Raw genomic sequence first — 15,488 nt, forward strand, 5'->3', positions numbered from 1 at the left:
TAATTTAAAAATGTTCAATTTATTAATATATTCTAATTTAACTACGTATAAAAATAAAAAAATTATTTTTAAAAAATAAAATGTGAAAAATATTACAAAGAAAGTATACATTCGTTAGTTCATTGTGTTCTATATGTACAAATTATTTCACATATGTGAAATGATAATGATAATGATAATAATTCGAAACAATTTGAAAACTTTACCGGTGTATTCAAAAAATAATATATGTATTAGTGGTTATGATATTTTTAATCTTTTAATTTGTTTGATAAAATTTTCAGCTTATATATGATTTATCAGATATGTATTAGTTATACTATACACTTAAATCAGTATTATAGGGTGTATAAATAATACCTAATAAGTCATGATTTTTGCAATACCACGATTAAGCAAGCATGATTAAAAATAATATTGTCCTTAATTAACAAATCAAATCAAATAGATAAGAAATAATTTCAATACAACATGAATATATCATTTATTTTGTTTGTACTATACTTAATTATATATAAGATCCATTAATCAAGCTCTTTTTAAAAGCTTAATAAAAGCAAGTATTGTTGAAGAGGAATATCTTCACTTTTATACATAATTTGATTCAACAACTCACCATATAAAAATACATTCATGAAAATCAATGAATATGATTTTTTCTTCTTCTTCCAAATAACAAAAATATACTTAATTAAAAATCAATATTTAATGATAACATTATTTAAAGGGACACTTGTAACATGCATGACCTCAAAAGCTAAAGGACATGAACACTCAAAAAAGATAATTCACCATTTGTAGATAGTTGGACTATTCTAAAAAGGGAATTGAATTGCAATTTATACATTTATGTATTCTTTGTATATTAATTTAAATTTAATAGATCAAGCTTTCTTTCATTCGTTTCAGAGAAGTCGCACAATACATAACTGAAAGTTAGATTAGAAAACGTCTTCTAAACCACTTCATTTATTTAATAAAGAGAGGGGAAGGAGCTTATTTATTTGCATGATGAGTTTATTAAGAAAAATAATAATTCAATTAGATTAAAATCTTCAATCGATTTTTTTCCCGAATTATAAATTCCCTTAAGAATAAAATTGCATTGAATACAAATTCTTTGTCCTTAAAAGTTTAAATCATAAGCTTCTAATTATGAACAAAAAGATTCTGATCATCCCATCACATTCTCGTTCACGATAAATTGAATTAAAAGATGCTTTATTAGATGTTTGAGATATTTTGGTGGTTTTTTATTATTGGATACATTAATTCCAACTAGAAACCATGCTACATGTTTCATTTTTAATACAATGTAGAGACATATATGTTATTATTTCATTTATTTGTATTAGTTTATCTACCATATATACATTGAATTGATTCAATTTGTTTGGAAGTACAATACAAATGAGTGCTAACACATAATATTTTTTCCTATAATTTTCTAATATATGTAAATTTGAAATATCAAACTAATCCATTTATATTCAATTTTAAAAGTTTAATTAAATTAACTCTCGTAAAAATAAACACGAGTGATTTTCACGCAGCAAATTATCTGTATTTATAAGTTCAAAAGGGCAAAACAATAAGAAGAAAAATTCTCAATAAAAGGGAGATGGGTCACTATTAATAATTTAGTTATAGGAACTTCAAAAAATCAGATATTTTAGATAATTTTTTTTTAAAAAAAAAACTAAAAACATGGAAGAACCTTGTTCCAAATACCAAGAATATTACCTAAAAATCCAAAGCATATAAACAATTCACTTAGGCCAATTACCTCCATTTTACTTCATAAATTTTAGTTATCCTACAATTAGTTTGAATAACAATAACCATATACTATTATGATTTATGTAGCTTATGGATGTATAAATTGTTCCTTTTGATGAATGAATTATGCCATATATATTGGTAAATTATGAAAGTTTTGGGTTCTTATTAATTTTTTTTTATTTTTATGTTTTTTTATCGATACCTAAGTGATAGCGAATTTGGATAGTTTTTTTTTATGGTCAATTCCATCAATTTTAGTTGAGGCAATTTTTACATGTTCATTTTCAACTAATCTAACTTTTTCCTATAATAAAAAATTCAAACAAATAATAATTTAGACAACTGAAAGTTGTTCGGATGGTAAATATTCCGCACTTCCAACCTTAAGCAAATGTGGGAGCTATGGAGGGGAGGAATACATGATAATAATATTAATAATAATTCATGTGTGAAAACAATCAAATATATCCCTATATGATTCTTTTTAAAAGCAAAAAAATAATTTAGAATTAATTTTTTCACTTCCATGTTAAGAATTTGAATTAATTAAGATTTACGATGCGTAAAGACTCATATAAAAAATATCATTATCGAATATGATCTTTTATATTCACCACTCAAACTCGAAAAATTTATTTAAAGACAGAAGAAACTCTATCTATCTTGTCATAGTGTTGGAGTCGATACAAATGACACTTGACGGAATCTTATGCTCACTTTCCATAACCTCTGGTCTCTTTTTTCGACTACATTTTTAATAATACGATTATGAGGTATCAAATGAATAGATTGAGATGATTTTGAGCAGATCAAAATCAATCTAAAAAGATATTGACCCGCACAAATATTTCTTGATGAATATTTGAAATGGTTGCGCTAAAATGGGCCAAAATGTAGATCATAAACTAATTAAATTTTCGATCATTTTTACTAAGTTTTAATTATTTTATTTGAATTTTGAAGTATCTTATAATTTTTTCATTATGACTATATATTAGTTAAGAATATAACAAGGGTTTGTCTTGGCACTAAAAAAATGCTTTGATTTAAACGAATACTTTAAGAAAAATAGAGACATGGTGGTGTCATTAATAGTATTATTATAATTAAGAAGAAGAATATTTGATTAATTAAAAAATTGGACTCTTCTCTTTTATTATTTTATATATTTAATTAAGTCAACTTAGAATCAGTTCATCTTATATATTAGAGGAGTTACTCAGATGATACGCATTTATCACTTTCAAATATGATATTATAGATTCTGAGTAAAAAAAATAAATAATGAAAGTTCCTAAAGAGTGACCTAAAATATTCTAAATATTAATCTAATTATACATTGAATATGCAATTAAGTAGCATTTATAACAAATTTTAAATTGCATGAGTTGACTTAAGGAGACAATTAGTACAAATCTTTTTAATAGAGGAAACTTTAGACATATAATATTTCCTAATCCTTTGATTTGTCTATGGAAATAATTTTTAAAAAAAGTCCAATGTCCATAACTTTAGATTAATGTATTAATTAGTGCATCATTATACGAGGTATATATATAATATTACCAAAAAGATTCTATTCTTTTCTTTGTCGTTAGAAATTATTATAAACTAAGTTGATCACTAGACCATCATCAATAAAAAATGGTTCTATGCATTCGTGCTCCACATTCGTAAAACACTTTATTCGATCAAGAAAATATATTTAATTACAAACTTTTCAATGTTAAAGAAAAAATGCTTTAAACCATCATAAACGTCATCACACTGATAAAGGGAGCAATATAGAAAGCGAGACTCCGCATGACTCTTCTCAGTGGGTTTTAGGAATCGAAATCGGACCAGGCTCACCTACAAGCCTACTACCAAGCAGGAAGAGAAAAAAGGATAAATTACAAAAATCACATATTTTTATGGTAAAATTACAAACTATCCCTTAAAAAGTTTATAATTACAGCAATCCCTCAAACGAATACAATAATATTAACGTTGCTACACTAAAAAGAGTATCGGATACATTAATGGCTAAAAAATTAAAGCGTTGATAACAAAAGGAGGGTTGGATACATGCGTTGATACATTAAAAAAAGGAGTCGGATACATTAACGGAGGGTCAAAATACATTAATGGCCAAAAAAATCAAAGTACTGATACATTAAAAAGAGTGTCAGATACATGCGCTGATACACTAAAAAGAGGGTTGGATTCATTAACGGAAAGTTGAATACATTAATAGCCTTTTTTATATAAAAAAAATGAAGGATTCTTGAGATTTATAAAACTTATAAGGGATAATAGTAATAAGTAAAGTAAAAAATAGAATTTCTCTAATTATTTCAAAAAAGAATATGTTGAATTAGGACAAGAAACTATCATAAGCCCGTCAACAAGCAAAATGAGTTTAATTAAAAAAAAATTAATAAATTTTATAAATTTGTAACTTATTAATAAAGACTCATGAGGGAATAAATTTGTCATGATTTAGAATATGCTCCATTCCACCTTAGATAAAGTATTACTTTGCTTGTTCCTTAAGCCATTTTCATCACTTCTTCTCATTTTAACTAAATTTGTACTAATGTTTTATTTTTAATTATAAATAAATATAGTTTGCATTCTTTGAAATGCTCTTTTAGGGTGCAAAAATTAAAGAATATTCAAGCATGGGGAAAATAGTAAGTGTATAGCTAAATAATATCTAGCACTTAGTGTTTTTAAAATCCAATTTATGTCTAGTGGTGCATAAGTTCTTCAAGGGTGCTTCAACATAATTTTGAGAGGGTAGAAATTATGCATAGTTTATAAGTATTTTTACTTTGAAATTTGCTTAATTTTATTGATTGTTAGACGACATTCTCGATATGCAATTATGGTTTGGTAAATTGAAGAAAAGATGGTAAGTGACCTATTAAAACATTAAATTTACACCTTCGATATATAAAACTTGAAATTTGAACATTAAATAACATATTTGAACTATCACTGTTACATGAGTTTCACAGTCTAACTAGCTAATAACTAGATGGTTCCTTTCCTATTTGAACTATCATTATCTATGTATTAAAACACACTTCAAAATTGATAAGGTCAGCTATCAGTTGTTTCATTTTCCGATCCACGTAAATAATGACAATCCAAATTAAAAAAAAAAAGAACATTTAATAGTTAAAATATAAAGCTCGCATAAATAATAATTCGAATGAATTTTCGATCGTTATCAAAAACTTAATAAAAGTTTTTTGTTTTTTTAATCATGAGGGTCCCTTGCACAAGATTCCATTAGGCATTTTTGGAGTCCTACAAATACCCTGACAATCCCCTGCCATTTTTATTTACATTCACAACATCAACCAAAAACATCCCATACTCCAATATACCAATAATTCTATCCTCAACACTATCTATATTCTTCTCATATTATATAATTACTAGACTGTGTAATTACTAGACTACGACGAAAAATGTCAATACCTAGAATGGAAGAAATGGCAACACCACATTTGTGTAAACCACCAACACCACTATTGCCTAAGACAAAGGGCATAGTGTCAATTCTTGGATCAGATACTCAAAGAGGCAAATCAAATGTAACCTCTATTAGAAGAGCATTTTCAGCTGATATGTCATCTAAACAATGGCTTACACAAAATGGTTTTTTCTCTCCCATTAAAAAGATTGCTTCATCTAAAGATCTTGCGCTTTCAACCTCCTCTGAGGAAGAGGAGGAGGAGGAGAAGCTCGAAAGGCGAAAAACATCATTTGGTGTTTGGAGTTCAATTTTGTCACAAAAGAAAAATGATGATTTCCAAACTCCATATATTCACCCTCTTGTTAAAAGATCAACAAGTTCTTTGAGTGAAAAGAGTCTTGAGATTTGTACTGAAAATCTTGGATCGGAGAATGGTTCTGATGGTTTTTCCTCCTACGCTTCTTCTGAGTATGAAGATGTAGATGAGGAAAAACACGATCATCATCACTATCACCACCACCACCAATACTGCTCGCAATTTATTGAGGAATTGCGAGTAGTAAAGCATAATAATAGCAAGAGACCATCATCATCTTTTCCTCCTCCAATTACTTCCTTGGCTAGGGGGGACAACAAGCCTTCCATTCAAATGCAATCTCGACGCCAAGATGGTAAATTGATTCTTGAAGTTGTTTCTATTCCTCCTCGAAATCGTTTCCATGCCCATCGCCTTGATGGTCGTCTTCTTCTAACCTTAGTTGATAATAGTACGTCCGTTTCATCATTAGAAAAAGAGATGGAGGATTATGGTGAAGATTTTGATCAACTTTTCGACGTTATTGATGATCATACACCTCAAAATGATTATATAAGTGATGATTGTCTTGATAAAGAAGAAGAAGAAAAGGGAATCATTGTGATGGAACAAAACCCAAGATTATCAAGTGGGGTAAAAACTATAATGAGGTTGTTAGATTCTCCAATCGAAATAAGGAAAAAGTCAATGCAATTCCCAATTGAGACAAAAAAATTTAAATTCTCCCTCGAACTGAAAGATCATTTACGGCTAGGAAACAAGATTCGTGTAACATGGTCTAACAAGTTTAGTAAAGTTGTCAACTTGACAGGTTCTGTGGATTCAACTGAACTAACTGATCAGGAAGTGAGTCAAATAATCTCAGTTCCTCAGTCGACGACGGCCTCTTTCAATGCCTATGAGTATTTTTGGAGGAAGAATCCTACAATTGCAGAAAAATGCAACAACTATACCACTAAGCAAGTTGTTGTTGCATCCAATAGTACTACTCCCAATGCTAAGAGTACAACAAAAGTAGCAACATATATGAATTATTTGGTACCTTTGCAAAGAGGATGCAAAGAGCAAAAGAGGTCTTTGCTAATTTGGGAGCCTTACTGCATTGCTACCTCTTGATGATCACCAAATGTTTTATCAAGTCCTAAAACAACTAATTAACAACAAAAAAAATTAATATATAAAACTATATAATATGTATTATTATTTTCCTCTCTAAGTCTTGACTAGTTTTTACTCTTTTGTCAAAAAAGAGTTTTGTGTAGCCAAGTAACAAAGAGAGAGATCATTATTTTTTTATATACAATCATCCAATTTTGTATAAGCTCTTCCTTTATTTATTTAAAATATAGTTGTTTCGTATTTGAAATCAACTGGCTTGACTACTCGTGTTACATAAGACTTATTAAAAGGAGTAATGTTACCTATATAGATAATGATGATGTTAGTACTAAGTTATTGGCCAAAAGATATGGTAACCTATCAATTTGGTGGTGGATCTACCCGTTCACGAGAATTTAGTAATTTTTATCTAATCTAAACCGTTTATGGACGAGTAATTTTTGAACGGGTTATTAATTCGACTATTTATTTTACACAAATTATCTCTACTTCAAATGGTTTTTAATGTTTTACTCCTTATATTACTATCCACCTATTTTATTTTATTTTTGTAGATCAATTTATCCTTATCCATGACCTAATTCACTTAATATAAGTTAAGAGAACTGTTGTATCGCCCGATGGAAATTTTGTAGAATTAAGTTAAGTGACATAAGTTGTAGTATTTCTATATATGATTGATTTGCTCAATATATAATATATATTTAGAGAACTTTTGTCTCGCTCGGCATAAATTCTATATATAACAATATGATATAACTAGTGAAATACTATGTCGTGAAAATACAAATTTATGCTCAAAAAATATATATATTTTTTCGATATCTACGATATTTTTGGTCCCACTTTTTTTTTTTATTACAGTATATATGGAATTGGATAATGAATAGGCACAATTTGATAGTAGAGAATCAATCCTCTCACGCTATCGTAGAATATGGCAAAAATGGAACTCGTACGGAAGGGGTCTATATTAATGGCGGAACTAGTAAGGGTCGAGGGAGTTCATCTGTATCATATTCGGTGAAAAAATTATACTATGATATATATTAAAAAATATATTTTACGTATAATATAATAGATATTGAACTCACTTTGATCAATTTTTATGTTTATAATTATATATATATATATATATATATATATAATATTGAAATCAACATATTATATATATGTGTGTTGCAAACTCCTTTAATAAAATTCCTAACACGATAACGCTAGATGTCGAATTAAAAGTTTTAATAAGTTGATTTCAATATTATGATATTTCTCTTAACATAAAATCTAGAAAAAGTATAATATAATTTAAAGAGCTAACAAAATGGTTAAATTAATTATACACATTTTTTTCTTCCTATACTTACCAAAAAGAAGAAGAAGAAAAATATTTTCCCGTCTCAATTAATGTGACATTTTCATTTTTTGAGAGTCAAACAGTTTAAGTTTGATCGAGAATTTGAGCATGAAATCTTTAATTTTTTGAAAATAAATTTATACATTTATAAACTACGTAAAAAGTACTATAAGTCATAATTACAATTCAAAATATTAAAAAAATATATAAAAATTTTACGATCAAAGATAGACTTGTTTGAATCTCAAAATCCAAAAAGTATTATATAAATTGAGACGGATGGGATGGAGTATATAACAACTTCTTTTTACAGAGTTAAGTATGATTAGCCACTTAAAGAAAAATGTCAATTTGATCTTTTTGATGATGATCATCATGAGGTGACAATGCAATAAGGCTCCCAAATTAGTAAAGACATCTTTGGCTCTTTGCATCCTCTTTGCAAAGGTACCAAATAGTTACAATTTGCTCTATTCCCTCTCATTAACACCAAGTCTTGTTGCTCATTTGGTGCTACTTTTGTTGTACCCTTCTCATTAGGAGTAGTACTATAGGATGCAACAACAACTTGCTTAGTTGTATACTTGTTGTATTCTCTTGCAATTGTGGGACTCTTCCTCCAAAAATACTCATAGACATTGAGCGCGGTCGCAGGTGCTAGTTGAGTTGGGAGTGATTGAGGAACTGAGGTTATCTGACTTAGCTCCTTAGTCAGTTCAGTTGAATCCACAGTACATGTCAAGTTGTTACTGAACTTGTGGGACCATGTTATAAGATTCTTGTTTCCTAGCCTAAGATGATCTTTTAGCTCTGAGGAGAATTTGGTAAATTTTGTCTTTTCTGTTATTTCGACTGGAGAATCTAACAAATTCATCATTAGGGTTAATGTCTTCATATTTATCACCCCACTTGAAAATTTTGGCTTTTGCTCCATAATCAATTGAGGTGTATGATCATCAATATCGTCGAAAATATGATCAAATTCTTCATCATTATCCTCCATCTCTTGTTCTAATGATAAAGTGGAAGTACTATTATCAACTAAGGTGAGAAGAAGACGACCATCATGGCGATGGGCATGGAAATGATATCGAGGAGGAATAGAAACAACTTCAAGAATCAATCTACCATCTTGACGTCGAGATTGCATTTGTATAGAAGGCTTGTTATCCCCTATAGCCAAGGAAGTAATTGGTGGAGGAAAAGATGATGATGATCTCTTGCTATTCTTATACTTTACTGCTCGCAATTCCTCAATGAATTGCGAGCAGTATTGGTGGTGGCGGTAGTGGTAGTGATGATGATCGTGTTTTTCCTCATCTACATCTCCATTCTCAGAAGGAGTGTAGGAGGAAAACCCATCAGAACCATTCTCCGATCCAAGATTTTCAGTACAAGTTTCAAGACTTTTTTCACTTAAAGAACTTGTTGATCTTTTAACAAGAGGGTGAATATATGGAGTTTGAAGATCATCATTTTTCTTTTGTGACAAAATTGAACTCCAAACATCAAATGATGTTTTTCGTCTTTCGAGCTCCTCCTCCTCTTTCTCTTCTTCTTCTTCCTCAGAGGAGGTCGAAAGAGTAAGATCTTTAGATGAAGCAACCTTTTTGATTAGAGAGAAAAAACCATTTTGTGTAAGCCATTGTTTGGATGACATATCAGCTGAAAATGTTCTTCTAATAGAGGTTGCATTTGATTTGCCTCTTTGAGTATCTGATCCAAGAATTGACACTATGCCATTTGTCTTAGGCATATGTGGTGTTGGTGGTTTACTCAATTGTGGTGTTTCCATTTCTTCCATTCTAGGTATTGACATTTTCGTTATAGTCTATTAATTACACAATCTAGTAATTACGCGATATATGAGAAAGAATAATCTAGATGTGTTGAGGATATAATTATTGGTATGTTGGAGTATGGGATGTTTTTGGTTGATGTTGTGAATGCTAATAAAAAGGGCAGGGTATTTGTAGGACTCCAAAATGCCTAATTGAATCTTGTGCAAGGGCCCACCATGAAAAAAAAATACTTTATTTAGTTTCGTGATAATGGTTAAAAATTTATACGAAATTTTGCTCATTTGTGAGTTTTATATTTTAATAGTCGGTTATTCATTTTTCTAACATGAATTATCATTATTTATGTATAAAAAAATATATTTGATTGAGTAAATGGTAATAGTTCAGATAGAATAGAGATGTAACTGATAGTTGGTCTAATTAGTTTTAATGTGTTGTTTTAATATATTTATCTTTCTACCAACAAAAAAAATGAAATTACCAAACAAAATTGGAATATAAAGATTATTAGTATTCTAGTTTGAGATATTCTATAGTCTAAACTATTACCTTAATTACTATTTCCATCCATGAATATTTGATTCTTAATTCCAGCCAAAAAAATAAAGCCTTTCATGGAATATAACATATATATTTTTTTTGTTTTAATTTATTTGTCATATTTTATTTTTTTAGTTCATTTAGTTTTTTCTTTTTTAAAATTTTTGAATTTTAATTTTCCACTTTAACATATTTAAGACCACAATATTAATTGACATTTTAATATATATCACATATCTTTAGTTTAAAACTATAAATTTAAAAGTCCACTTTATTTTTGTTAACTTCAGGCCAAATTAAAAATCACAAAAATAATTTAAAACGAAACGTAACGATGTTTTTATAAATTTAGATAAAGTGAGAAGGAAGTGATTGTTGGACAACAAAGATGGCTTAAGGAACAAGCAAAGCAATCACCTTCAAAAGAATCGTCACTATTTATTTATATTATCAATCAGTGTTTTAAAAGACGAAGCGAAAAAGAAAAAAAAAAAGATGAAATACTTTATCTAAGATGGAATGAAGCATATTCCAAATAATGAGAAATTGGTTCCCTCATTAGTCTTTATTAATAAGTTACAATTACAAATTTATAAAATAGTATTCAAATATATATATATATATAGTATAATCATATATTAATTAATATATTTGAACTAAAGTTATGGACGGTGGACTTTAAAAAATAATAATTATTTCCCTAAGCAAATCAAAAGTTTAATTAACAAATATTATATGTTTAAAGTGTCTTATGTTAACTTAGGTCAATTCATGCTTTAATTTGGCTCACGAATGCAATTTAAATAATGTTATAAATACTACTTAATTGCATAATCTAGTACATAAATATTAAGAATATTTTAGGTCACAAAGCATATGTTTATATATTTAATTAACCAAAAATTAAAAGGATTAATGGTATAGATGACAGAAGGATGAATTGATTCTAAGTTGACTCAATTGAATATATATAAAAGTAATTAAAGTTCATAATTGTTTGATTAATCAATGTTATTATTCTTTTTATAATATCATTAATGACCCGTCATGCACTCTTTAATTACTCTTTACCATTCTTTTAAGCACTAATTTGTTTGTTTGGGTTAAAGTATATTTTTAGTGCATTGACAATCATATTATCCTAATTTTATTTTATTCTATAATTAACTAATATATAAAACTATTACCAAAGTCAACAAATTCTTGACATCAATATAAAGGTGTGTTCATGAGGGGGTAACGGGGCCGTCGGGTTCAGGTGAACTCATGTTATCCTCCTGAGATCATGTAGTATAGCTTTAATAATTATTTCAAAATATATTTTTATATACATGAGTGAACTCACGCTCAAAATTATATAATGCAATAATAATTTGGTGCACCTTTCTAAATGAGGATAGAAAATTAAATGGTATATCTATCTTGTTTTTCGTTCTAAAACTGGGTAACACCTCTCACACACATAAGAATTAATTTTGGACCTATTATAATATTATAATTTACATAAATCGCACAATGTTAAAAGCTGATTACATTATTTCCCTACGATTTTTCAAATTATGGATTTCAGATACATCACTGGATTTCCAGATACATAGGTGAGGAATATATCCGAGAGAGAATGGATGTATTAGAGAAAGGATAGGACACCGGAATACATAGGTGAGTGATGTATCATAGAAAAGAGGGATGTATCAGAGAGGGAAATATGGATGTATCAGCGAGAGCAGAGTAATATATCAGAGAGGAGACTGTTGAATAATATTTTTTTATAAATGGTAGGGAATTTCAGAGGGTTATAATAAAATAAGATTTATATTTAGGTAATTTTTTCATAATTGTAAATGTTTAACGAGTTGAAGTGATAAAACCTTAAGGTCAAATCAGTTAAATTTATATATCAGTTCTACCTTTTCGGAATAATCTAATTTTGAATTTTCCTTTGCATTAATACGGCGATTAATATATAGACTACAATTCAAATTTATCAATAATTGAGACACAAAATGGGTCAAAAATACCCTTTTTGAATATATATATATTTTTTAATTTTTAAACACATCTTCTTCCTAATCAAAATATTATCAAAGAACACTATTTTTATTTTCTTTCTTCAAAAATTACTTTAACAAATAAAAATGTAGGAAATAGTTTTTTCCCATCTTAATATCATTTTATCAATTAAAATAGAATAACTTCATGTACCTTTCTACATATAATTTATCGCATTTCTGGACCAAAGAATTGAATGCAAGACATTTTTTAACCAAAGTATTAACGGTAAGAGAATTTTTTAGACATAAATGGACGGTATTTTTTATTCCTTTCCCATAGTATAAGGGCATTTTTGACCCTTTTCCCTAGTTTATTCTCTTTCTTCTCAAATTATCTATCAAATGACATTCTGATATACGAAATTTGATATCGTCATGTTCAAAATCGTTAAAATCGTTAGGTACATTTATATAGAATTTTGATTATACATTTATCTATATATATATATATATAACAATTTATTATATTATTGCCACTAAATATTATCATAAAATTTATTATAAACAAATTACAAAAATAACTATATTTATAGGGTTATTGAAGTTATTCTCATTGGAATTGACAAGCTAGCATTATGATAATTCAGTTCTAGAAACTTGAAAACAACACATTTTTTTTTGAAATGACTAATCAAATTATAGAGAAACTAAATTAAAAAATTAAAAAAAAATAAAAAAGAAATGGAAGAATCTTGTTCCAAATACCAAGAATATCACCAAAAAAAATTCCAAGGCATATGACCAACTCACTAGGGCCAATCTTCCCTTTTATCCATAAAAAAATTAGCTGTCTTAGCAACATTTAAATTGAACAATTATTCACTAAAATAAATATGAATAGAAAAACTATTGAATATGACAAATATCAATATACATTTAAATAAAATAGTTATAATTTAATTTCTTTTTATGTTATATGGATATAACTATAAATAGCAATGTTAATGATATACCAATAATTAGTTTTTTATAAATATTTAATATAACTAAGTATTAAATAGGCAAAATTATTATTAATTCATAATTAATTATGTGATCATCAATATCCTTTCTTTCATCAATATCCCTATATTACATATTTTTTTTGTAATTTTCTCATCTAAAATCCTTTTAATTCAAAATCTTTTTATATGATTCTAGGAGATATTTTTGTGATTTAATTTCATTATAAGGTATTTTTGCTTTTATATTTTTCTTTCCATGACGAAATTGCATATATCCTTGCAAAGAGTGTCACCTTTAATGTTGGATCCATTTTCTTGTTTCGGTCACCGATTATAGATCCCCGACAGTCTATGATATGGAGCGTAGAGAATACCCGCCGTTCAGCCGAGCCGTTAAGTTATCGTTGTTAGCAGAGGGTGTAGAGAGAGAATTTTGTTGTTTGTCAAATTTGTATGTAGTATAATAGTTATATACATAGATAATTATATTGTAATATTAATAAAATGGTGATTTGTGAATACAAGTATATCTGGATACATAAGTAATTTATCCAATTTGATTAGGCAATACAATTATAGTTGAATACATCAATACTATATTTTTATAAATAAATACCTAAGTTGACATCAAGCCTCAAGTATTATAGGGAACTTCACGAAAAATAGATTGAGTTTTGTTGGTTTTTTCGATTTTTTATACAATCGAATACTTACACACTTTGATATATACATACTCTATTGCTTTTCCATTTTCTTATTTAACAACGGTGTATTCATATGTACAGTATATTGGTGTATTCATTTTTTTGGTTTAACAATAGCGTATCCATTTTTCAAACTGTTGTATTTATATGCTAAAATTGTACTACTTTACCTTGTTTGATGTATTAATACATTAAATTTTTATGAATACTTGTATCCTTGATATATTAATACTTTAAGTTTTATAAATAGAAACACCAATTTAATTCAAAGTATTCATATGCTAATTGTACAAGTAATACATTTTGCTTATTTAGTTATTGTAATTATAATTGTATTAGTGTATAAATAAATAAAAAATAAAAAAAACATATGCAAAAATACAACGAGAAAAAGATATGAATACTCTTTTATATTCAAAATTTTATGAATACCTTTATAATTAGTATTTAGTGAATATATTGTATTTAGGAATATAAATACAACTTATTGCATTATGTGAAAGAATCCTATTTGCATACAATATATAATTATTAATTGATAATTTAATAATGGAAATTTTCAGTTATTTAGGAACATAATAAAAGGTTAGCACTTGGGAGTTATGGTAACATATCATACCTTATTTAGTGCATTGTATAAATAGTAACAATAAAATAATAATAATAATAATAATAATAATAATAAATTCAATAGAAAAATGCAGCTAAAAATTGACATAAAGCGTAGTCTTTTTTATTAAATAACATATTTGTAGCTATTAAACTTCAATAACCCTATAAACATAATCATTTTTGTAAGTTGTTCATCAATAAATTGGTTGGTACGTTGCAAAAGAAAATTAATTATTTTAAATTGGCATCTGATACTCATACTAAAGTTCGATTAATTTGAATTTGTATCGAATAGGGCCTTATTCAGGATGAAAATCTCCCTAGCAGGGATTTTTTCATGACTCGAATATGAGACATGTGATTAAAAATGAATAGTTTTATCCACTGCACCACATGTTTTGATGATAGTTTATTGCAATATGACACTAAATGAAATCAAATATTCTTTCCATCTCATTTTAATAATCGTTTTGATTATTATTTTCATGTTTTTCAAAAACATATAAGGTGTGATTTATTATATTATTTGTATTTTAATAGAAGTAAATTGGTTTTTTATTTCTTAAATATTCTTTTATTTTATTTTTAATTGTTTATTATATTAAAAATGGTGTGATCAAAATGTGTTACATTACCACTTGACCTTGCTTCATTTAAATTTATGTTAAATCTAATCTAATATACAAATAAAATATATTGTTTAGAAAATTCTGTTGTTTTTTTACGTTTGGAACATTACATGTTTGTTTTGAAAATATTGTTATATTTATTCTTCCAAAATAATTTTTTTAA

At 27.3% G+C, this 15,488-nt stretch overlaps 2 protein-coding genes across 2 annotated transcripts; one reads left to right on the plus strand and one right to left on the minus strand.

The window, feature by feature from the left end:
- Positions 1–5,267: 5,267 nt before the first annotated feature.
- LOC101249293 (protein FAF-like, chloroplastic) lies at positions 5,268–6,683 on the plus strand. Its single transcript, XM_004228824.3, has one exon. The coding sequence runs from the start codon at positions 5,268–5,270 to the stop codon at positions 6,681–6,683; it is 1,416 nt and encodes a 471-aa protein (XP_004228872.3).
- A 1,590-nt stretch (positions 6,684–8,273) lies between these two features.
- On the minus strand, positions 8,274–10,871 carry LOC104644397 (protein FAF-like, chloroplastic). Its single transcript, XM_010314045.4, has one exon. It carries the CDS (start codon positions 9,857–9,859, stop codon positions 8,414–8,416), a length of 1,446 nt encoding a protein of 481 aa, XP_010312347.1. The 5' UTR covers positions 9,860–10,871; the 3' UTR covers positions 8,274–8,413.
- Positions 10,872–15,488: the final 4,617 nt, after the last annotated feature.

This window comes from Solanum lycopersicum, chromosome 1, assembly GCF_036512215.1.
Source record: "Solanum lycopersicum chromosome 1, SLM_r2.1".
NCBI classification, from domain to species: Eukaryota; Viridiplantae; Streptophyta; class Magnoliopsida; order Solanales; family Solanaceae; genus Solanum; species Solanum lycopersicum.